The sequence below is a fragment of the Lissotriton vulgaris genome, chromosome 1_1 (assembly GCF_964263255.1).
Source record: "Lissotriton vulgaris chromosome 1_1, aLisVul1.2, whole genome shotgun sequence".
NCBI classification, from domain to species: domain Eukaryota; kingdom Metazoa; phylum Chordata; class Amphibia; order Caudata; family Salamandridae; genus Lissotriton; species Lissotriton vulgaris.
The window spans coordinates 834221037-834246758 of NC_141685.1; the positions used below are offsets into that span (position 1 = coordinate 834221037).

The 25722-nt window shown below is 46.7% G+C and overlaps 1 protein-coding gene across 2 annotated transcripts in view; it reads left to right on the forward strand.

Annotated features, from left to right (window-relative positions):
• LOC147747974 (cytochrome P450 2D15-like) overlaps nucleotides 1-25722 on the forward strand; it is a 339742-nt gene that overhangs the window by 84183 nt on the left and 229837 nt on the right. For both annotated transcript variants that reach the window (XR_015308498.1, XM_086957428.1), the window contains exon 3: nucleotides 18818-18970. Coding sequence is in view for 1 of the 2 variants with exons in the window: in XM_086957428.1 (XP_086813554.1) it covers nucleotides 18818-18970 (153 nt within the window). In the remaining variant the exon portion in view is untranslated. The remainder of the gene's footprint in view (nucleotides 1-18817; nucleotides 18971-25722) is intronic.

A 25722-nucleotide genomic window follows, 5' to 3' on the forward strand; every position in this document is an offset into this window, starting at 1 on the left:
GTTTCCTCTTACTAATACCAATGCAATTTCCAGTAAATATAATTATCAAGATAGGGAAAATGTCCAGTTACATGATGACCACATATTTGTCCTGCTGTGCATCATTAGAACCACTTCCTAATGCCCTCCCTATTTATTTATGTTTTTATTCTCTGCGTTTGTTATAACATGGACATGTCAGCTTGTGTCTATTGTGCTACACTTTTCCTTTTATCTTGTCTTATGCTCTCTGACTTCTCTCACTGGCAAATATTTTCCCACCTATCCTCGCTCTCTGCTATTCCATCACTTTTGCCAGTCTTTTAAGTGTTAACATGCTGCTCTTTCTGGTTGCAGGCCTCTAGGATATATTTAGCAGGGGAAACACATAGCATGGGAAAACCTTAAGAGCAGCGGATATGCATAAGCAATCTTTCTCTGTGGGCTCTACACTCACTTGAGTATCTGCACACTTCATAGGGTGGGCCTGTTTTTGATTTGTCTGACTATTAGCTGCTCCCCAATCATCATAACGTCCTACTCAGCTTCCACAAATCTATTATATCTGCCATATTACTGTGCACTTAAGGTGAATTAATGATGCTTTATGGGTAAATATGCTCCGAGGCCTAGTTTCTTGAATATAATCTGCTTGCCACCACTGCCAGCCTGTTCTCCAGTGCCTATGGAACTGAGTGGCAACTGGGCAAACCTTGTGATAAATCCTGCCTGCAGTCCGTGTAGCCAGACCTAAATGAACTACCTATTACATCCTTTTTTAGTCTTTGGTCTTTAGATTGTGGCACCTCCTTGTAATGGTGTGGGATAGTTATTTAGATACTGCATGCACCGAAATAATATACAGTAATTGGATTTCGCTGTCAATTATATTACTGAAAAAAAGACAGGGCTTTTATTTTCTTTAAATTTAATAAAAGAGAAAAATAGGATATAATACATTTAGAAATTTCTGCCCAATTAGGAACACTTGACTTTTTTCCAGTGCAGCAAATCTACAGAACTCATTTGCATAGGAAATAGGGGGAAAGGAAGACCTGCATGTTACTCAGATTAGGGGTGGTGGAGGATTGCGACGGTGGCGGTCCAGCCACTGCCATACTGGTGGTCCGACTGCCTCATTACTAGTGGGGCCATTTCACAGCCATTTCACAGCCGCCATGGGAACCGTTGTTCCCTGTTGATGGTGCTGCTGCAGTTTGAAGGACGAAATCTGCTTGTTTGTGCACTGAGGCACAGCCAACCATATTTCGACTTTCCTCACCTCCCGCGCTGTCATGGAGGTTCTTCCTCTTTGAAAAGGCTGTTGGTGATGAAAGAAAAGGGACCCTATAGGGCCCCCTCTTGTCCCTGTGCACAGGGGTGCATGCAGGAGGCACATGTTGCCCCTCTGTATTTCTGCACTCCCAGTTCCTGCACTGGAAGAAGTCCACAACAAGGTGCATTTTTTCGTGTGCAGGAACATGCACTGGCAATCCTGCAGCGGTGCTGTTTCAGGCTCACAATGAGCCTTTAAACTGCACTCCTGTGGAACCGTCTGCCCGTCAGCCCATAAAACTACTCTTAATTTGCAAGGTGGGCGGTGGTGACACTTGGCAATTCCCGAGCCTGGCGGTGGTGTGCTGCCCTCTCCCGCACCACCATATGTCGTAACCAGGCCCAGAGTGTTCTCATGTGACATTTTTGTGCTGCATTGGCTGTGTCACAATGAACTAGATGTGGTTAGTATCTCCACAAAGTTTTGGAGACAGCATGAACCCAACAATTCCTCAAGAACATGTGACCACCTCTGTAAAGGCAAGAGCAGTGATACCCCTGAGGAACTTAATGAAAGAGGGTAAGGAACAAGTAAAGTAACACAAATAAGTCAAGAATACAAACAGAGAGATTGCGCTTCCACCTTTTACAAACAAGGCGAAAATTAAAGACTGATTTGCCTTATTTTCTTTTAATGCTGCTCTATCCAGTTCCCTTTTCACTGTAGACATATGTGGCAAGTTGACTGGGATAGTGGTGGCCATCTTTTGGCACAGAGAATGTCTTAGGCAAGAAACCAAGTGGTACAATTTTATACTAAAATATTTTCCCTTCTTTTCCAATTTAGTCACTTACGTCTTTCACAATGAAAATTCTCTGCATATCACCTTTGCTGAGGCTCATGAAGAGGCCCCAACACCCAAGAAGGGCAGCATTAAACTCCATCGCATCTTCTTTTGTGTTGTTTTTAACACCCCCCTTGATTTCCTGGGGTGCCTGAATTTCAAATTCCAGAGCATTGAAGGATCATTATGTTTTGTCTTATGCATTTAAAATGCTAACGTTAAGATCATTATTACGTTGTGCTATGACATATGGTTCGAGTTGTAGCATTAGAAGATAATGCTATAGACCTAGCCTTGTCCCCTGTTCCCAATGGGTACAAAACTGTGCAGTGGTACCCATTGATTACTGGGTGCCCCCAACAGCAGAAAGATGTGAATGCAGCCAGTCATTTTGATGCAAAGGCCTTTGAGTTTTGCCGGCATCATTTGGTACCACCCGTTGATGAAATTCCGTGCCACAACACCTGTGGAATCTGGAACTCTTACTGTAGGCAGCCTTTTGAAGGCTGTGATCAGTGAAAAACCTTTGGTGCCACCTTTGTATAGTACTATTGTCTTTTTATGATATTGATTTATCGAAATAAAGTATTATGACTGACTGACTGACAACAGAGAGTCAACTAACCACATTTTAATGAACATGATACTCCAGCGACCTCCTAGTTGACAAATTTTTCAGCAAATTTTTCTATGGATTAAGAATGTTTTCCATGTTGTGTGCTGGATGTTGGAGTTGCAGTTTTCAAGTAAACACAGCAGGGGGCGAGGCCTAGCCACCAAAGATGGCTGACACAAATTAAATAGCTCCCACTCTAAGCCCCGACATCCAGCACCATCCACCACCCAACATGGAAATCATTCTTAATCCACAGAAGATTTGCTGAAAAATGTGTCAACAAGGAGGTCGCTGGAGCATCATGTTCATTAAACTGTGGTCAGTTGACTCAACCAAAAACAAGGAGCGCCTGGTAAAGGGCTCCTTAAATTGGATGTTACTCTATGGTTATAAATGTTAAAGCGCTAATTTTAACATTTTAACTTTTTAATCCACCTACATGGTAGAGCACTTCATATTGTACCTGCACATGCTGCTCTGTGCTCACTGTTGGGTGCCTCCCCGTTCCATCGCGGATCATTCCGTTTGCATGGAGGGAGCAGACTCCAACTGGAAGTAATTCAGAGACTACTTCCGGCAGACACCAGAATGGGGAGGTTAGCAGTTCAGCTACCTCTATAAAAACCGATGCAGGGCTCGACGCGGAGCGGGCGTCTAAGGCAAGCCCGTCTGTACCTATCCGTGCCTGGACATTGCCAGGAGGCAGAACCCCTGCCGGTTTGTCCCCCTAGCGTGCTAATAAGACTGACACCTGTTGTACATACTCAAGCCAAGAGTTAGTAAGGATTAGCGATAAGTATTTCTCTCAACTCCCAGCAATTAAAGCCTGCACCCTACCAATAGTCTTGGAAGGACCTTTCTCATGTAGGATCTGTACATTTCAGAGCATGGTGATTACATGGCCCCCAACCAATAAAACCACACTTGACCAGCAAATTAAGCCATTTCAGGACACTTGTGGACAGGAAGGATCCCCGCACACTGTTCACCCTAACAACAGAGGCTGGAATTGCTTCCTGGCCAATGTCAGATCTCTACCCAAACATGCAATAAATATTTGGGACCTGCTATCCTCTACTTTCCCTCACATCGGGTTTCTGACTGAAACCTGGACCAAGCCCTGCTCCTACCCAGACATTGCTGTTGCGCTTCCAGAGGGCTCCCATATTCAAAAACGTGATAGACCCCATAAGATGATAAGATGGGAGGAGGATTAGCCATTATCTATAAAGACACCTTCAAAATCTCCATCATAGACCAACAATGCAGCAACACTATGGAGATCTTAGTTTTCAGAGCTGACTTACATCCACAACTCAGTTGGAAAGGTGCTCTCGTATACTGACCGCCACTTACCAATTTCTCTTCTCAACTTATGGAGCTCATCTCCCCCCATGTTATTTCGAGCAGAAATGTCCTACTTCTTGCAGATTTCAATCTGCACGGTGAAAATCCTGCTAACAGAAAAGCTACATCACTATTGACAGACCCGTACACGCTTGAAATAACTAAAATAAATAATGAACCCATCCATCTGGCAGGGCACACGGATCTAATTCTAACCAACTCCCCCAATATTATCTGTGGAGCTACCAGTCCTCTGACTTGGTCAGATAACTCTTTGATCGAATTCCAACTCAACGGCCTTAGAGAAAACACAGCCCCCAAAACATACCCTACAAGGAGACACAGACAGTGGCACAAACTTACTCCCACTAAGTTTCAAGAAACTTCATACCTCCCCAGAACTCTTAATTCGACAGTACGGAGGAACGCTTAATTTCCTTTACAACTAGCATGTAATCCAATATCGATCGTCTTGCCCCACTGAAACTGCAACCGACTTCCTCCAAACGCGCCCAGACCCCATGGTATTCTCTCAATCTTCGGACCGAAAAAAGTCATTGCAAACAACTCGAACGACTCTGACACCATTCCTATGACTCACTAGATAAAGAAAGATTCAAGAATGCACTGGCACAATACCACAAAAACCTAAAATCTGCTCGGAAAATGCATATCGTACTACAGCTCGAACAAGCTGAGAACTCACCATGAACTCTATACCAGGTTTTAAAATCATTCACTAACCCTAGGGCGTGTAACACCGAAGAGGCCTCTTCCCAAATTCTGTGTGACAACATTGGAAATTATCTCACCCGGCAAAAAGAAAACATCTAGGGTAAGATTACTTCAGCCACTGCCTCCCAGTCAAGCCCTAGAATAGACCCCCCCCCCATCTCACCTGACGCCTTAACACTGGAAAACCTTCCCGCTCTTCCACGAAAGGAAGTGGAATTGTTACTAAGAGCAGTTAAATGAGGGTCTCTGCTTGACCCTATTCCTGCCAAGACCTCTGCCCTGCTGTCCAAGACACTTGCTGCTCCCTTTTGCTCCATCCTTAACAGTTCCATGAAGGTAGGCAGTCTCCCCCTTGAGTGGAAAGTAGCTCAGATCATTCCAATCAGGAAAAACCCTAAAGCTTCCCGGAAGATGTTCTTAATTATCGTCCCATCTCTCTGCTCCCTCTACACAGCAAGCTTTTAGAGGAGCACATAAACAAGCGCTTGTCTGAGTTTGTTGAATCCCTGAATCGTCTTGATCATTCACAATCTGGATTTCGACCTAGGGACAGCACTGAGTTGGCGCTGGTGGAAGTCACTGATAATAACCGAATGCTAGCGGACAATGGTCGGGCAGTACTTTTGGTGCTGCTCGACCTGCCTGCAGCATTCAATACCATCTCCCACCAGATACTACTAAAGAGACTCAAGGACATATGCATCCAGGGGAACGCCTTAAAATGGATGGTTAATTTCCTAACCGATAGAACCCAGACCATCAATCTGGGATCTTTTGCTCACAGACCACCAGAGTTACCAAGGGGGTTCCTGAAGGCTCCTGCCTGAGCCCTACATTATTTAACATCTATGTTACCCCCTTGACTGGGCTACTAAAGAAATTGGGCTTCATTCCGATCTCCTATGCCGATGACACCCAACTTCTTCTCTCCTTTAATAAAACCAACCTCAACATTCAGTCCACCTTTTCGTCGGGTATGAAAGTCATCGCACATTGGATGAGAGAAAACTTCCTGCAACTTAATGCTGAAAATTCTGAAATGATGCTGTTTGGAGAAGCCACAGTAAGATGGTCCCACAGTTGGTGGCCTGAGGAGCTAGGATCTGCCCCCTCCTCAAAACAGGTGATGAAGAACCTAGGGGTGCGGAAAGACAAAAAACTAACACTGGAGGAGCAGTGACCACCACTGCCGGGGCATGCTATCACACACTCAGCCTCCTCCGAAGGTTCTTCCCCTTCCTGCCACTCTCCACATGCAAAACCCTAGTCTAGACATTGATCCTGAGTCGCCTGGACTACTGCAATGCTCTGCTGATTTCAGCCAAGGAAACCTCCCTCAACAAATTTCAGGTAGTTCAGAATATGGCGGCCTGCTTGGTGACCAATGCCCCTACAAGAACTGCATCTATCCCTTTACTCCAAAACCTTCACTGGCTTCCAGTGCGAAAGAGAATTAATTTAAGGTCTGTTGTATGGTGTACAAATCCCTGAACAACATGGGGCCCAGCTGTCTGACAGAAACGTTGGTCAGATATATACCACCTAAGCCCTTGTGGTCGGGTCACAAAGCTTTTCTTCTAACTCCACGCTTCAAACTAGCCTGTATGGGTGGTAAAGCTTTCTCCCATCTAGCCCCGTGTTACTGGAACCAACTCCCTATCCAGTTGCGCCTATGCACAAACTTCCTGGCTTTTAGAAAGCTGCTGAAGACAACGCTGTTCAGATTCATCCTCTCTACGTTGGCATTGGCAGTCACAGAAGGGAGATAGTCCGGTTGGGGTGATTAGGGCGCTTTACAAACGACATAAATAAATAAATAAATAAATACGCGGAATTCCATATCGTCGGCAGAACTAATGCCGCGCTGACACCCAGACACTGCTGCGGACACCTAAGCGTGGCTAATCGGGCAAGCCGTTTCTGCAATTGGAGGCATGCGCCTCGACCTGAAATCACATTGGTGGTACCACACACCACTGTATATATTATACATTGATGGTCGCCACTAGGTATTTATAGTGAAAACCACGTTTCCAAAGCAAATGGATTTTCTGGTTTGCTTATAATTTTGACATCCTTTGACGAATCTTCATAAAACTTTCCAAAGAAATGTCTCATCCACCTCTACTCCTTCCTAAAACGTTTTGGGGTGATCCGTCAAGCGGAGCCCAGAAAACTGGAGAGTCCCAAAACATGTTTTACCTATGCAGTTTTTCCATAGGAAAATCAGACATAGCTCCAGGTAAAACAGCTGAACAGAATTAAACCATATTTTACAGAAAGCTAGACTTCATCCAGAAAGCATGCTTTATGTGATTTGATGTGAATCCATTCAGTTAATCTCTATTGTGCTGTGTGACTCCCCTGACCCGTGACCCCCTTTGTGATCAGTGAGGAAGTCGCAAGAGACGCGAGAATAGGAACAAGAAGCACAGACTACATCGGACCGCATCCCTCAGCCTGGCTTCGCGGCCCCCCCGGCCTCTGACCTGCAATAGCTCCTGTGTGGGCAGAGAGGCGGCTAAAAGGGAAAAAGACGCGTGAGACGCGGTTTTCGTGCCGCGCGCGCCGCTGCTTGGCCCCCTGAATCTCGGCCCCCACAGCGTGAGCCCTCCAGTACCTGCAGTAAGTGGAGAAGTGGAGGGAGACGCCGGACCAAATTGGAGGAAGGCGCAGGAACAAGGCGCAAGGGGTCCCAGGCTCCTGAAGAATTAAGGAGAGGCAAGGACCTCTCGGGTGTACGCAGTGAAGGGCATGGGCACGGCACAGGTATACTTATAAAAGCACAACAGATGTAAGTGGGGTAAAGGGTGTTTTCTTGCTCCCTCCCCCTTTTTCTTCCTTTATTTTCTTATTTTTCCTTTCATTACCTTAAACTGACCACCCCAGTCCTGAGGACAGTGTTTAGAATTAAGGGGCTGAGTCAGCTGGGGTTAAGTGCAGACGTAACTTTGAGTTAAAAAGCTCATCTGATGGCGCCAAGCAAGAATAAATGTGCACTGCGACAGACAAAGATTTCTAAAGTCCCCCCAATGGATCAAAACGCTTCGGGAGGAAGCCCTGTGGACCTGGGTCAAAACCAAAATCCAAATGCACTCAAAAGAAAAAAGAGAAAACACCCAAGGAGTCATCGCAAGTGGGACGTAAGGGGGGTATAGCTTCAAACTCCCTGAAAGACTTTGTGGGAAAACATTTTAAAAGGGTTTTTTTACCAGTTAAGCCCCTTGTATCTGACCTGGAAACAGCCGGGGAGGAATCTTGGAAGGGAGGCTCCTCCGTTATATTTGATGAACAAATGGTGGACTCTGAAAATTTAATTAATCAATCTCTACAGTTTTTAACACTTCATAATGGACCCATAATGTCACCCCGATTATCCTCATCCCCAAAGTTGTCTTTACTCCACGACTCTAAGGAAACAAATAGTGAAAACCAAGGACAAGAAGAGGAAGACGGTTCTGTGTCGAATGGAAACTCGAAGGGACTTGAAGTGTACGATGAGCACACTACAGGGTCCAAGGGTACTAAAGACTGTAATCAATCTCTACAGAATCTTCTACAAATCCGGCCTCCTCAATGTTGGAACTGATATTAATGTTGCAAAAAACACTCCAGGGAATCCTGGAAGTGTCAATGTTAAACCATGACATCTTAAAAACAGAATTCGCACCTTTCAAAAATTCAGGGTGAATTACAAGGAATTAGGGGCCAAATGCCTTCAATGTTAAGACCAGTTCCTGACCTCGAGCATATCACACCAACTGGGGGGGGGGGGGGGGGGGGGAGTTTGGAAATATAGAACCCCCAGCTGCAAACCATGAAGTCTACATCTCAAAGTGGCCTATGTTGGTAAAAAGAAGGGGCAAATATAAGAGGCATACTTTATTAAGACAGGGGAGACCCATTAGTAAAGGCGCGCAAAGAAAGGGTAAAGGCAGAGTAGTGGGAAAAGGGAGAGAGATGGAGGAACTATTAGGACTAACGGAACAAGTGTTAAAATCAAAGTCCCCAAAAAAACAAGAGAGAGAGAGCGAGCAGAGTAAGAATAGGAAGTACAGAGAAACCAGCAATGAATCAAGTAATAAAAGGTATTGACAGTAGAAAACAAAATAACAAGGGGAATCAACACAACGAGAAAGCCTATGAGGTTAGAACTAATATACAACAACCACATAGGGGGGCAAAATGAAAAGGAATGGAGCTTAAATGAAACCAATGGCTGTATTTTGAGCAAGTAAAAATGGGAAGGGGCAGGAAAAAATGAAGAAGAGCTTGTATTTAAATAGATCACTTCTTCTTAGATCATTCGCCCATTGCCCTAACTTGAAAGGAATCAGCACAAAAAATCTCCGACAGGTGGGCTTTCAAGCAACCTTTGATGGAAAAGAGTTTACTAAGGTACAAGTTTATTCTGACTTAGTAAAAATTGCCATCGAGAGAGCAGAAAGTGAGATACTAAAAGCAGGGATTCGGCTAGTACCTATTGAAAAAGTAGGGGCAGAAGAAAGCGTTCTGCAAGAAAGAGCTTTCTTAAAGCACCATGCAGGGCTTGGTAAAAGGCAAGTAAGATTATTAGAAAGAGGTGTAGGGCTAGGCTCCGGAAACCGTAACATTATAATAAATAATTCTGCTCCGGAGGACTCTTGGAAGAATTGGAGCCTTAGTACTAGCCCTCCAGGACCTTCCCAGCGGTACTTAGAGGAATCCAATACGTATGGGCCCCTTAGCGACGTGGAATAGGTAATGGGGCAGCCATATGGCCTAAAAGTGGTCTCCTGGAATATAAATGGGTTAGGAAATCAAATAAAACTTGAACGGCTAAAAGAACTGGCGAAAAATAATGTGATCATTTGTATCCAGGAGACCTGGCTATGTGGCGAGCCCCCCATTGTGGATGGGTTCCGTCAAGCCAATCGACCGGCAGTAAAATCCAGATCAGAACGCCCGGCAGGGGGTTTATTGACTTTAATATCTCCAAAATTGGTGAAAAATGTATCCCAGCTCACTGTCACATGTAAATGGCTGCTCTGCTGTAGAATAACCCTATTTTGCTGTTGGTAATAAGAAAGAAAATGTGTTGATTTTAAACGTGTACATGCAATGGGGTGCCCAGGAGGAATATGGAGCTGAAATGGGTCATTTTAAGAATGATTTAGATCTATTGTGTGAAAAGTACGATTCAGATTTGATTTTGTTGGTAGGAGATTTTAATCATAAACTTAACCCTAAGCGGCACAATCTCATGTATCTGGAAATTTTAGAATCCTATGATATAATTCAAGCAAAGTTTTCCAAAAGTTCTTGCTCAATGCATGATGTAAACTACCTAGCGACCAAGAGTTTTTTCTGCTTAAATGGTAGGTTTCCATAAGATCACCCAGCAAAGAAAACTTTCAAACAAGGGACAGAAAATTGTCCCATAGATTATGTTTTTATGCCAGCATGGAATTTCAACTTAATAAAGGACTTTAGGGTTAACCATACAATATTTTGTTTGTTATTGGGCACATTTCTTTTGAGCTTGACGGTACCAATGATGATATCAGGGCAATCCTGGTGAGTACCTGCCAGGTTCCCGTTGATGGTGCGCCCGTGAGGTGCCATCTCGCTCACACACACTTTTTTCTTTTGTCTGAGTCTGATACATGGGTGTGTGTTCTTAGTCGTCTCACAACTGTTGTTTTACATAAGGGATAGGGCAATTTTAAAAGTGGCACAGCATGGATGTACCTCCTACCCCATCAATTAAAATAGGGTAGTTAGTTGTAATAGCTTTGCAACGTAAGGTACACCAGTAATTAAGCAATTATAAGTGCCTTTTGGTCTAGGTCATAGTTGTGGAAAGTAGATATTGAGTGGAGGGCGACTTATGACCTTATCTTCCCTCTAAGCTCCTTGTTGTTAGTTTAACTGGTTTAATATAGACTGTTTAAATAAGAAAAGAGAATTAAAATTTGATACGTCTAGAGCAGAAAACCTTGTCAAATTAAAGAAAGTCTACACCATGCTTCTTTATAGTACAAGAAGAGCCCATAAGGATAAATGCTGGGGGCAATTGCTGGAGGCAATAGAATCCAAGAACATACGACTGTTCTGGAATCTAGTCCGATCAGTATCAGAGGCCTCAGCTGCTTCAATGATCTGTGTGGTAGAAGAGGGTGCCTGGGAGGATTATCTGAAAGAATTTTACCCACCGGGGAGAGAAATTGAAGAGGAAGTGCAAGGGGACTGGAGTGGTCTAGTAGACGATTTAAAACCAGACTTCTCTGTAGAAAATGTACTTAATACGATAAAGACCCCAAACTTAACAAGAGCTGCTGGCCCAGATAACTTGCCAGCCTTGATAATTAAGTCACGGACATCTTGGTGGGCTGAATTTTTCTCCCAAATGTTTTCAGTAATCCTAGAATCAGGGATAATTCCTAGTAATTGGAAGGGTGCGATAATTAAACCGATCCATAAAAAAGGGGACGTCAACACACCAAGGAACTATAGATTAATTAACCTACTCGATAGTGGAGAAAAAATATTTGCCAAAATAATATTAGGTAGGTTAAAGACTTGGGCAGAAGAGAGAGCAATTATTCCAGTGGAACAAGGTGGTTTCCAAGAAGGCCATTCCACAATAGATCACTGTTTTGCCCTATGGGCCCTGGCACCGAAATCGATAGAACAAAATGGGAAGTTGCATTGTTGTTTTGTTTATTTTCGGGCCGCGTTTGACTCTGTGGATCGTAATAAACTCTGGGAAGATATGTTAAAATATGGAATACCAGTTGGCTTGTTGATGATTTTAAAAGAGCTTCATAGAGGAAATTGGGCCCAGGTCATTAGAGACACGCACGGGTCACTAACTCATAGGATATTAGTAGGGAATGGCCTTTGACAGGGGTGCGTCTTGGCACCCCTGTTATTTTCAATTTTTTGGGCAGATCTTCCCACGGCACTCGAAGTGGAAAGAAGCGCAAGTCCTAGAATGAGTGGTCACAAAGTGCCTTGCCTCTTATACGCTGATGACCTAGTGATCCTGGACCAAACTGAAGTAGGACTTCAAAGGAAACTAAATGTTTTTAAACACTATTGTGATTGGAAAATACTGACTGTAAATATGGAAAAAACTAAGGTTTTATGTTTTGGGAAGAGTCAGAAGAACTTCAATTGGTTTTTGGGTGATGACAAACTAGAGGCAGTTAAGGAATATAGGAATATAGATACCTAGGCCTCTGGTTTGATAGTGCGCTAAAATGGCGCACCCATTTGGAGGCTCAAAAAGCAAAAGCTTTTTCATCCACATGTGGGTTGAAAAAGTTTAATAAAGAATATGGCGATATGACACACAAACCAATGATAAAGGCATTTGAAGCAATGATCCCCCCCCAGGTATTGTATGGGGCAGAGGTGATATACTTGAGCGGTAAACGGGAGTGGGATCAGGAATAGGGATTTATTTTTTATTTTTTATTGTCTTTACCTAATTTTACAATGGTTCAAGCAATTAGAATGGAACTAGGGTTAACGTCTTGGAGTGTACAATCCCAAATGGCCCTGGTAAGATTTTAGAAGCACAAAGACCCAGGAGTGACATCGAAGGTCTCACAATGGTGTGGCGAGGAAATCCAAATAAGTAATCTTGGCTGGGTAAAGGATGTGAGAAGAATTGTCCAGAAATTAACAGGGCGCCTTAATGTGAGATTCTCCCAGGACGCCTTTATAGGCGATTTTACAAAGAGAATGCTCAGGGAACAAGGCCAGTCCTTCTCAAGGGCACAGGACCTAGATTATATGTTGGCGAAAAAATCGGTCCAGTGGTTAAAGAATTCATGGGTCAATGAAGGTTGGTTTCCGTATTTGGATATATTGCCTAACCAAGGGTTAATATATGAAATTCTAAGGACCCGGGTTGGAGTTAACCCTTGGAAGATAGATAAAGTGTGCACTGATTGGCCCAGAAGGTAATTGTAACTGTGGGCGTGGCCTAAGAAATGATATGTTGCTTATATTGCTTGATTGCACATTTGTACATGGTACATGATATAAGGAAATAGTTTTTACGTCCTATATTCTTATCACATAAGATAACTTCATGTGCCCAGGCGATCTGTTTACTTACAGATATGCACTCGTTAGAAATTGCAATCGGATTGAGTAAATTCCTGAAGCCCATAAAAGAATTTGGAAGGGAGATATCGAAGGAGGGGCATTGATTTTAAGTCTTTTTAAGTCTTTTATAAAGTGTAAATCTTTCCTTTTATTCTTCTAGGGATCTTGAGACTTCTGTAAAATTTGTGTTCAATGAATTGTGTGTCTTTGAGGGTGCCCCCCTCTTTTAACCCTCTTTTAACATGTATTGAATGTTAACTATTTATGATGTAGTAGAATTTTGTCTGTTCGTACTTTTTGGATCCTGATCGTGGTTTATTTTGTACTGTTTAAAAGACCATGGTCTAAATAAACAAGTTTCTCTCTCTCTCATTCAGTAGTTTTATAGAAACTAAGTTTCACAATATTTGTATATGTCACCCCAGGGTCGATCCGCAGATCAAACAGATTTAAAAATAAGATCTCATTGGCTGCCACTGCATCAACAAAGATGTGGCGACAGCCATTTTATGTTATGTTAGCTTGGATTTGTATAGCGCATAATCATGGGCCGGTCTCTTAGCGCTTTGAGAAAGTGGCGAAACCCACCAGCAGTTACAAACACAACACTTGGATGGGTTTATGCTGTGTCCAGAGCCTCCCTAAACAGAAGAGTCTTGAGTTGTTTCCTGAAAGAGAAGAGTGCAGGTTCCTTGCGGAGATTTTCAGGCAGACGGTTCCATAGTTGGGAAATTAAAACAGAAAAGGCTCTAACGCTTTAGATGTGGTTTTGAACCAGGGATGGACCCGTGGACCTGCCTCGGACGACCGAAGTGTATGTCCTGACATGTAGTGCCCTAGGCGTTCCTTGATGTAAGCTGGGGCCTGGCTGTGAACAGCTTGGTGAGCGATGCAGAGGCCTTTGAACTTTGCTCTCTGTTTAATGATGAGCCAGTGCAGCTGCTGCAGAAGAGGGGTAGCGCAAGCTTGTCTGGGAAGCCTGAAGATCAGCCTAGCTGCCTCATTCATGGTCACCTGCAGCTTTTCTTTACTTTGCATTTGTGTAGGGAAATCAATGAAATGGCTGTCTATGACACAAAACATACGGTGAAGAAATAATTAACAGGCTGTCACTTGCTCCTCCCCCCCGTCCTGATGAAGACCCGCTTCTGATGCCTAATAAGCTGCATAATTGTCAAGGGTCGAAATGTTGACGTTACAGTTACGATTAGTCCAAGCAATTTCCTAAACTCGAACATGAAATCATATCTACTGTTGGGACTTATGCATTGAGTCTTGGACTTTGCAAGATAAATATCCCCCTGCGTCATGTATGTGTTATTTATGTCACTTTTGTACAGCACTATGTCACGTATCACTACCAGTCACTAACTGTACACTACAATTGTTTCTTCGCCGTATGTTTTGTGTCACAGACAGCCATTTCATTGATTTGCCTACATAAATGCAAAGTAAAGAAATTGATTTCTTTGCATTTATAAGTTGTTCTTCTTTATGTGTCACCTAGTTATATGACTAATGCATTTTCCTTTATGTATTTAATACATTGTACAAATGATTTGAGCTTCCCGACAGAACCACTTTTTCTTTAGTGTACTCACCCAGGTTCTGAGGGTTACTGGGTTATCCCATTATTTTTAATGGACAGATCCAATAGGACCAGGACAATCTGCTTTCTATTATCGGCCATGAGCCTAAGTTCGTCCAGAACTGACAGCATCAGCTGTGATGGGCCCTAAAGACAGCCTGCCGTACCTGCAGTAGCTGTTGCTTCTCAATAAACGACGAAAGTGTTTTAAGGACATGTTGTTCCACTAATTTCGCCAGGAAAGGGAGCTGGGAGATGGGCCTGTAGTTCTTTAGATTAGCCACATCTGCCCCTGTTTTATTAGTAGGGGGATGACCCTGGCTTCCTTCAAGCTGCCGGGCATACAGCCTGTCACCAGGGAGCGATTGAGCAGATCAAGGATCTCCCTCTATATCCCGGGAAGGGCCATTCAATATACCTTTGGAGGACAGAGGCCCGCCGGAGAACTTGATTTAACACAGTTTATCAGGAGTGACAGGGAGGCTAGGTCTAAGCTAGGAAGAGCGGTGAGTTTCTTGCCAGGGATGTGGGGGCTAGGTCCCGTTCCAGGGGCCCTGGTGGTTTCGAGTGTTGCCAATATCTTCTAGAAGGTCCTTGACTCTTTGAAGGAAGAAGGCCTGAAACGTATTACAGTCTGCTAATTAGGGTATGGATTTCCGCTCTGATTTCTGGTTGAGTTCTTTCAGAATTCTGAAAGTTTCTCTCTGTTTGTTTGTGGCATCTGTAATTTTTGCCTCATAGTATTGAGCCTTCCTGGTCATAATAGCTTTTTGTAAGTGGCTACCATAGTTTTGTAGCTTGCGAGTGCAGCTGGGTCATAAGATTTGCGCCAGAGCCTCTCAAATTGGCGAAGGTTTTCATTCCTTCCCCTCAAGGCCTAGTTAAACCATGGAGGCCCTATGCCCTTGTTTCTGACTCTTTCCCTCAAAGCAGGTGCTACCTGATCTATGGCCTCTCTTAAGATGTCAGTGAGGGCCTTGCTCTCCTGGACGAGGTTGCCTTTTATGTAGTTTTTAGGAGGGATACTGAGCAGGGTACCCACTAGATTGCCTTCCTCGATATTTTTTGACCCACACACCACTCTCCATTCTGGGTGTGGTTGCGTCAGATGGCTGGCCAGTGGTTTTGTAAGGACACCATGGGCACACAGAGGATGTGTGGTTCTGTTTAAAACAAAACCATGTGAGCTTCTGCGCTTTTTAAAAATAAACCCCCTGAGGTGGGTCAGGGCCCTGTGGGCCAGCACACTATTGTTTTAGGGGTAGGGTGTGCAGCCTTCTCAAGGTTCTGGTGCCCCCATCTCCCAGGACTGAGTCATTAATATTTAGGGACGCAGGGCATGTGCCCACCTTCCCCCAAGTCTTTGTAAGGCCATGTACCTATCATCCCCAGGGACAATTAGTTGATTATTAAGAAATCCTAGAGGACGTTGCAATCCCAAGCTGCCCATTACTGCGCATGATGATGGACAACAACCAAAATTCACTGAAAATGCCAAAGAATAAAGTAAAGTTATAGTTAGAAATTTTAATAATATCTTACTTTACATTAAAAAAAACCTTAGAATTTCACATAATATTTTAAACGAACAAACAAATTGAAATTCACCAGTTATTTATTTATTTATTTAATTTATTTTAATTTCTTGTATCGCGCTGGACTCAATCCCATAAGGGTATCTCCGCGCTTTGCCAGCCAAAAAGTTATCGTAGTCTTCAAGGTGCATTAAAGGGACTGAAATACTTCCTGGAAGAGGAGTGTTTTTAGGGCCTTTCTAAATGATAGGTGGTTGGTGTTCATCCTCATTTCTATGGGAAGTTTATTCCATAAGGCAGGACCAACCGATGAAAATGCTCGGTCTCCCTGCCTAGCTCTTTTTGTTGCAGGGGGTTTCAAGAGTGCTTGGTTACTTGAACGAAGTGAACGGCTGGGTTGGTACAGTTCAAGAGATTGAGAGAGATATTTAGGACTGTCCCCATATAAGCATTTGTGGACCGTGCAGCATATTTTGAAACTGATGCGCTGTCGTATAGGGAGCCAGTGTAGCTCTACCAACAAAGGCTATGACTCATGCCTTAAAGTAAGTATAACTTGCACTCTCAAACTGAACTCTTCCGGTAATACATCACTGTTGACATGTTCTTTAAGATCATTGATAACATTTCTACAATATCTGAAATGACATCATTATTAATAACACTGTGCATGGCGAGGGCGCGCAATATAGTTAGCTGAGGTGTATAGTGCACATCTAATGCTGACATCACCACACACACATTTGTATGTTGGAGCAAAGGTGTGTGCCATTACAGGGGAAGAGGAAAAGGAACAAATGATGGAAGGAATACTGAACAATCTAAATATTAACCCCCAGTCATGAACATCTGGGTTTAAGCTATTGTTATTTTGCTCACCACGCCACCCCAGTTTGGGCCCACAATATACAAATCAGTCTTGACCCTGTTCCATATGGGGACAGTTCAGCCCGAACTGCCTGGCCAGATACTCTCTGGATCGGGAACAAGCATCCTGGGACTGGTTTTGAGGCATCACCCCTCATCAGCCAGGCTAGCTTGAATCCAGTGGCGCAGTGAGCATGGGACCCTCGTCTGGACTTACCCTTCCCACTTAGGGCGACAAAAGGAACAAATGATGGACGGAATGCTGAACAATGCAAACATTCACCCCCAGACAAAAAAATCTGGATTTAGGATATTGTTCTTTTGCTCACCACGCCACCCCAGTTTGGCCCCAGCAATATGTAAATCTGTCTTGACCCTGTTCCATAAGGGAACAGTCCAGCCGGAACTGCAAAGCCAGGTCCTCCCTGGAGGGGAAACAAGCATTCTGGGACATTGTTCAACATTCTGTCCATCAATTGTTCTTTTTGCATTTGTCAACCCGAGTAGGACGGGTATGCCCAGACATGGGTTCCGTGCTCTCCATGCCACTGGAGTCAAGCTAGTCTGGCTGATGAGGGGTGAAACCCCGAATCAGGTTCTAGGATGCTTGTTTCCAGTCCAAGGAGGATCTGGCCTGGCAGTTCAGGCTGGACTGTTCGCATTGGGAGCAGAGTCAAGACTGATTTGCATATGGCTAAGTTCAAAGTGGAATGGAATGGGGGTAAAAAAACGATGGATTTAGGCCCAGATCTCTGTACTGGGGTGAATGTTTGACTTTGTTCAACATTCTGTCCATCAATTGCTCTTTTGGCATTTGTCACCTCGAGTGGGACGGCTATGCTCAGATGTGGGTCCTGTACTTTCCATGCCACTGGAGCCAAGCTAGCCTGGTTGCCGAAGGGTGAAACCCCGAAACTGGTCCTAGGATGCTTGTTTCAAGTCCAGGGATGATCTGGCCTGGCATTTCCGGCTGGACTGTTCCCATTTGGAGCAGGGTCAAGACTGATTTGCATATGGCTAGGTTCAAACTGGAATAGCATGGGGAGCAAAAAAACGATGGATTTAGGCTCAGATCCCTGTACCGGGGTGAATGTTCAACATTCTGTCCATAACATTTTTTTTTTGCATTACATGGGAAGAGAGCATCCGCTTTCTTGTCAACCCTTAATAATATGCTCACTAGATTGACTGCAAACATATGTCTGCACATGTCACCGGATGAGGAACAGCAAATAAAAGAATATGCCAACTAAACTGCAGTGAACTGCACAATATATCTGTGCATGTCGCCAGATGATGCACAGAACATAAAAAGACCACTAAGCTGCCAAGGGATCTGTCCCAGATGAAACCCAGCGCATAAAACACCACGTCCACTGACATTCGGTGTGATATAAAATACATTGGGGCATGTTGGCCAGATGAGGCACATGAAACCACTTGTACACTAAACGGCAATGCTGTGCATATCAACACATGAGTGAGTGCAAATAAAGCCACATGCCCACAAAACAGGAGTGCTGCACACAATAGATCTGTGCATATTACCAAATGACTGACAGCAACTAAAACAACACTCCCACTAATCAGCAGTGCTGTACACAATGCATCTGTGCAAATCACCAGATGAGTATCGTCATTTCGCACTCGTTTCTTTTGTTTGCTTTAATGGCCTATGGCTGACACATCCAATAGAGTCAGAGGTGGCATCTCGGGTTTAAGTTGTGATATTAACTGTGAGTGGCATGTCCTAGGGTATAGTAGCATACATGCGGGTCAGTAGCAATAGGAGCTTCATCACCTGTATCATTACAAAATAATAGTGTAATCAACTTTCTCTGACGTTAATGGCGTCGATCACCAAATCAGGTATTCTTTATGTACAGTCGGCATATAACAGTCTGTCTGTTCTCTTCCTTGGTTCACACAGGGGTGGTCGTAGCGAGATATGGCCGCGGCTGGAAGGAGCAGAGAAGATTTTCGCTCTCCACCCTGAGGAACTTTGGACTCGGGAAGAAGTCCCTGGAGGAACGAATTAGAGAGGAGGCTGGCTTTCTCTGCTCAGCATTTGCAGCTGAAGAAGGTGAGTTGAACTCAAACTGAGGATTAGTGACGCCAAGGGTGTGACTCAACTTTTACTACAGAATCTGTTCATGTGAATTAACGTACTGGATGCATGTGTTAAACCTTTATCTATTTTGTGAACCCGCGTGATTAGAAGCAGAATACATCTTTGACTATATTGCAAATAGTTAAAGAAAGATGATTCCACTGCCCTTTCTTTCTACGGACATGCACTAAAGATATGGATCTCCTTACTGTGGTATCTGGTCACGGGGTGGGGAGCCTGGGCCGCAGAGCAGGGCCTCACTATATAGTGGTCGAATGATGACACGTACACCTGGCTGCTGGCTAGGGCCAAAGACCCCGAGCGGTCTCGTGCCCGTTTATTTATACCCAGGGGCTAACCCGCCCCTGAGGTGCGTGCGTGCATGTGTGCATGTAAGGCTCTGTTACTACATCCCTCCAAAACCACGGATCAATATTCCAGGTCATGCGAGCTTCCTGGGCGAGCCCAAGTTACAAGCATAGTCCCTCAGTCTCTGGCTGGGAGTCAGATTTGGCCTCAGATGGTATCTTAGGCTCCGTGGATTCTCCGCTTCTCTGTCCTCTTCGGGCTGTTCAGCGAAACCTTGGGTGTCTCTGGAGATTTGTTCAGGGATGTAATGTCGCTCGGACTCAGGTGTCGGCGGGGCTGATTCATCTCCGTGTTGGCTTGTCTGTGCTTCGTCGTCCGCCTGATCATTACACTCGTTCTCCACATCCTCACACGACTGACCCGTGTCTCCACGTTCTCGGGAAACACGCTTGCGGATACCATGGTGCCATGAATGTTCACAATTTCCCACACCTCGGGTTCATAGGCAGTGTCGTACTTCCAGTTCGGATGCCTGCTCTTAAGGACCAATCTGTCACCGACCACCAGGGACCTAGGTTGAGCTCTCCGAGCCTGACTGGCTTTCTCGTTGGTTTGTCTTCTTCTGTTTTGGGTGGCATTTTGATCTAGTTCGGGCGGACACCAGGCCAGTGCGGCGGGTATGCAGTCTTGTGGCGCTTTCTTGAATAGCAGATGCGCCGGGGCGCACCGGGTGGTGAAGGGAGGTGTCTGTCGATATGCGCTTAAGAATTGGGACAGGGGGAGGAGCTACGACACTAACCAAGATGGCCGCATAGTCTCCCGGCTCCGCTGACCTCCGTCCTTCGCTCTATCATCCTGTTGCTCATCCTGATGTCCTGCACCGGATCTGTGTGTGTGATCCGACCCGCACTCCAGTGGTGCAATCCCGGAGTTTCTCCGCTGTTGTGAAGCGGAGCTACGTCGATGGTCGCATTGAGGCCTAACTCAGCAGAGAAGCCGGGGACTCGAGTGCTGGCTCTGCCAGGTCCGAGTTGAATAACAACGGACTGCTGAAGGTGGTTGGGTCCGGTCTCTGGAACACTCGGACTTTTTGATTGTTTTGTTGCCATCAACTGCCTGGTGCCCTACAGAAGGTGACGTGACGGGTGACGCACGGTGCTGTGTTGCGGGGGTCCCTGACCGGGGGTCCGGTATTCACACCATCGTTCCCCCGGGTCGGTGCCTCGCTGCGCACTAATATTCGCTGACCGTCAGTCCCTCACGGCTTACTCCTGCTCCGCTTAACTTTGCCCCGGGGAAGGCGCCTCTCCGTGGGGTCCACCATGTTGGGGGACGAAACAAATCTAGCGGAACAGGCTCGAAATGGCCCGTCACTGCGTACGGTGCTGGAGGCACTCATGGCACTTAAGGGAACTATTGCAGTCCAGACTTGCAGTTTGTTGTCTGCGACGGATGGACTCACAGGCATGAGACCGGATCCTGACTCGACGCCCTCGACCCGGCAGCCGGCCCGCCTTTCAATAGATGTCTCCAAGGTGTGTTTTAACCCGGCGCTGGAAGCAGTGTTTGCCCCTATTGAAGTGGCTCTACCTGACTGTACTGTGCCTGGTCACTTCATGGAACCGTTGGAACCCCCGATTGTGTATCCCCCGGAACATTTCCATGTCATCCCCATTTTGGAGCCTTCTACTTTCTATCCTTTGTTGTTTCGGACCGTGTCGACTCCCCTCCCCTGCCGGTCTTTCAAGATGGCGGATAGGGTAGAGCTTGGCTTCGGAGGCAGGGAGGGTCAACATTGGTACCAGCCATCTACATCGGGACCTGCCGTTCCTTTCTCATCTGTGTATTCCTGTTCGTTAGACTTTGGCAGTACTTTGTGGGAAGTGCTTTCCTTAATTGATGACTTCAGTGCATTTGATCGACGGGGCCAGGGTTGAGATTCTTCTCCGAGTCTCTCATTGTGGCATTATGTTAACAGGATTGTTTTTATTGACCTAACGGAGTCCGGGGCGGGGCTGGCTACGATGGGGGAAGGAGACCGGGAGCCCGTAGAACTATGCCCTCCTCCGATTTCCCTCATTGTGTGGGATTCTTTGCCTTTTCCTTTCTTTCCCTTTCTACTATATTTCGGGTTCCGGTTACTGGGCGACAGGCACGCTGCGAGGGGGGTGGCCGTAGTCATCAGCAGGGGTGCAGGGTGGGGGGGTGTGGGGGTGGGTGTTTCGATTTTATTTTTGTTCTATGGCCTCTTTTCTTCCTTCTCCTTTCTCGCCTTTTCTTCCTTTTCCGTTTCCGGGTTAGTGTAGTGGGTTCGGCTTTCCTTACATCCTTGTTTCTACATCTGTACCTTGACTTTTCTGAGGTTTTGGTGCTGTGGGGCGGACAATAAGGATGGCGTAGACGAATAATAATGTGCTACTTATCCTGATGTCGTATGTCTTAACGCCGCTGACCTACATGATAGCGAACTTATTTTGGACACGTTGTTCTTTTGCTCGCCCCCTTTTGTGATCCGAGACACTGTACGACACCTGATCCTTTCAACTTATTATATGTAAAATGAAAACCTCTTATCCTGTTTCCGAATTGAACTCCCTTTGCAACCGATGTGCTTTGTGGATGGAGTTCCTATGCTCCCCAGGGAGGCTGGGTCTGAAGTTGGATTGTAATAACGTACTGAAATGCTTAGCAGCCAGCCCTGGGGGGTTGTAGGCCCGTGTCTGTATTTGATTACAAATGTTAAATAAAGGTTTTCAACAAAAAAGAATTGGGACAGGCATTCTTCAGCGTCTTCCCCTTTCTCCGCTCCGATTTGAAGAGCGCGGTTCAGCGTCTGCATGAATCTCTCCACTTCACCATTCGCTTGCGGCCACTGCGGGGTGATCTTCCGGTGGTGAATGCCCCTTATTGCCAGGTACGACTGAAAGTCTCTTCCTTGAAAAGGTGGACCGTTGTCCGACTTTATCTCTTCCGGCAAACCCATCATGGCGAAAATTCTCTCCTTTGCCTTCTTCACGTGGGTGAACGCAGTGGAGGGCACCACTTCCACTACTGGGAATCGTGAGTAGGAGTCGACCACTACAAGCCTTTGTCATCCATCTGGAAAGGACCCAAAGTCTATGCTGAGTTTCGACCACGGAACCCAACATGGCTCCTCAGTGATCACCGGGTGGGGGGGCCGGGTCCTGGCCTGTGATGGTGCATGAGTGACAATTGCTGACTTCTTCCTCGACCGCAGAGCCCATGCCGGGGAACCATACCTTACTGCATAGCCGCGCTTTAGTCTTTGACACTCCCTGATGGCCCAGGTGGGCCAGGCGCACCCCTCCTTTTGTAGGCTGTACGGGATCACAATCGCTGCGCCCTTGAGGACTATTCCGTGGGGCCCCTCACTGAGTTCACTCTGGGCCCTCCACAACTGTTGTCTGGACTGTTGTTCTGTGGTCGTGAGAGCACTGACCCCGTCTAGGAATTGTTTCCAGTTCCGGTTCGCTAGGGTGTCCTTGACTCGGATGAGACACTAATCTTCGTTCGTGGCTTTGCCGATGGCTTCCAGCGTGAGGGCCATGGGGCATGCCTCTTGCGACAGCATCCTGCCGAATTCTTCGACCTCTTCAGCGTCGCTCGTCCCAGGACCCGGTGCTGCTGTGCCGGGGTGTTTTGACAGAAAATCCACGGTGTTGTCGGCTCCAGGCCGGTAGATGACTTCAAAACGGTATGTCTGCAGCTGCACGGCCCACCTTTCGATGCGGGGAGGGGCCAGCCTGGACATCCCTGCAAACAATGGTACCAGGGGCTTGTGGTCTGTGACTACTTTGAACTCGTGACCATATAGATATAGATGAAAGTGTTGGCACGCCCACTTGATTGCCAGGGCTTCTCGTTCTATCTGCGCGTACCTCATTTCTGTCGCAGTCAACGCCCGACTAGCGTAGGCAGTGGGTAATCATTTGTGTGCTACTGTCTCATGCATAAGTACAGCCCCTAGGCCAACCGGGCTCGCATCTACGACTACCTCCGTGCGTCGGTGTGTCCTGAAATACGCCATGACTTTGTCATCCATCAGTGCATCCTTGATGGCCTGGAATGCCTCATCTTCCTTCACGGACCATGTCCACAGTTGTCCGGTCTTGGTCAGCATGCGCAGGGGTTCCGAGAGTGACGCCAGACTGGGGATGAATCGGCCACAGTATGTGGCCATCCCCAGGAAGCTTCGGACCTCGGTTACTGACATTGGTTTCGGTGCCGACCTGATTGCTTCTGCTTTCTTCAGGTCTACCTGGAGCCCTTCCCTCGAGAATATGTATCCGAAGAAGTCCACCGACTCCTTGTAGAAAGAGCACTTGACCCGATGGAGAGTGAGACCGTGATCCGCCAGGCTCTGTAGGGTGGCGCAAAGGTGTACATGATGTTCTTCGAGTGTCTTTGAGAAGACTAGGATGTCATCACTTAGGTTGATAACTCCAGCTAGCCCTGACAATGTCTCTCTAATGGCGTTCTGAAACACCTCTGCGGCTGAGGATACGCTGAAGCTTAGCCGCTTGTACCTCCGAAGCCTGACGTGTGTAGAGAAGGTGGTTATGTTTCGGCTGTCGTTTGTAACTCGAGCTGGTGGTACCCGGCGTTCAGATCTAATTTTGAGAACCACCGGGCCCCGTTTAGGTCTGCAACGATGTCGTCCATCGTGGGTGTCAGGTGTCTTTCTCTTTTTACCGCTTTGTTGGGTAAGCGCATGTCCACACACAGGCGTATGGCACCAGCTGTTTAGGCTTCGGGGCAACCACCAGAGGCGAGACCCAGGGCGTCGGACCTGACACCTTCTCTCTGACCCCCAACTCTTCGAGTTTCCGCAACTCTTCCTCTACCTGCGGGCGAAGATGGAACGGCACCCGTCTGTGTCTTAGAGCCGTTGGCCTCACGGTGTGGTCCACATGGAGTTTGGAAGTCTTCATTTTTAGGCGGCCGAGTCCTTGAAACAAAGTGGGGAAATCCTTCAGCATTGTATCTGCGTGCAACTCATGCACTTGCTGTGCAAAGAACACTAGTTGTAGATCTTCAGCCGTGTGACAACTGAGCAGTGTTCCGCACCTGCCTCCGGTTACGTGGAATCTCGTCTTCACCTCCTGGTCGTTGCAGGCAGCTATCACTTCTATCACCCCTCGTAAGGGAAGTGGGTCGTCACTGTCGTAGGTGTATATTTTGGCCTTTGACGGTGATAGCGGCGGGCGTGGAGACAGTTGTTCATATTGGGCGCTGTCCATCATGTTCACTGATGCTCCCATATCGATCAGTGCCTGTACTGGGGAGCCGGCTATGGTGACCTCACACATGGGGGGCGGCCTCCGTCGTGACCCTTCTCTTCCTACGAATGACACATAGAAGACGTCATCATCATCATCTTCTTCCAGGCGGAACGCGGACCGTGTGGTGTTGCTGCATGGTCCCGGGTCCTCCAGAGATAACTGTCGCACATCATGGGTGGGTCCCTTTGTGCTTAGTCCGGGGCGGCGACTGCCGCTGCTGCGGCACACCTTCGCGAAGTGGTTTGGCTTCCCACAGTTCGAGCATATCTTGCCTTTCGCAAAGCACCTTCCTCCCATTGGGTGGTCCATTCCACAGTTGCCGCATGCCGCGCGGGGCGTCGTCGGGGCGCTCCCTCTCTGGGTCGGTGGGTCTTTGATAACTGGGGTCTTCGCCACTGGTCCAGGGCGTTTCAGGGCGGCCTGCATCTCGTCTGCTCTGGCGTTGGAAAGTTTGTGCGACCTTGCAAGAACGAGGATTTCATCCAAGGATATCCACAGCTGCCTGAGGATGAGGCGTCTGAGTTGTACTGACCTGCAGCCCTGGATGAGTTGCGCCCGAATCTCTAGTCTTTGGTCCGGCAGCTGACAGGCAAGTGCAAGTTTCCTCAACCTGGCGTAGAATGTGTCTATGGATTCCGATTCCCCCTGTTGTGCCGGGCAAAGTTTGAACCATTCGTATTCCGGGTTCACTCTCGGGTCAAAGTATCGATTCAACGCAGTGACCGCCGCGTCGTAATTGTTGGCATCACCTCTATCCGGCAGCGTTTTGAATAGTTCGTAAAGTTCGTCGCCCCCGTAGCACAATAGTAGCGAGCGTTTCACCTTGTTGTCTGTTTCTCTTAGTCCTATGAAGTAATGCTCTAGCCTTCCTATCCACAGGCGCCATCGCGCCGCTGCTGTGAATGGGTCCGAGAGCTCACTGAATGGTGGGAGAGGAGCTGCGAGCCCATGGCCGGGGGAGGCCGGTGTAACAGCTGCGGCCGGACCTGCCGCCTGTGCGCCGACTTGAGGTTTCACCGCTATCTGGGGGCCAGCCTGTAGTGGGGCCTGCTGCAGCGCTGGCGCTACTGCTGCGCCGCCGTTGTCCGCCGGCTGCATGCTCATGCTGGTCTG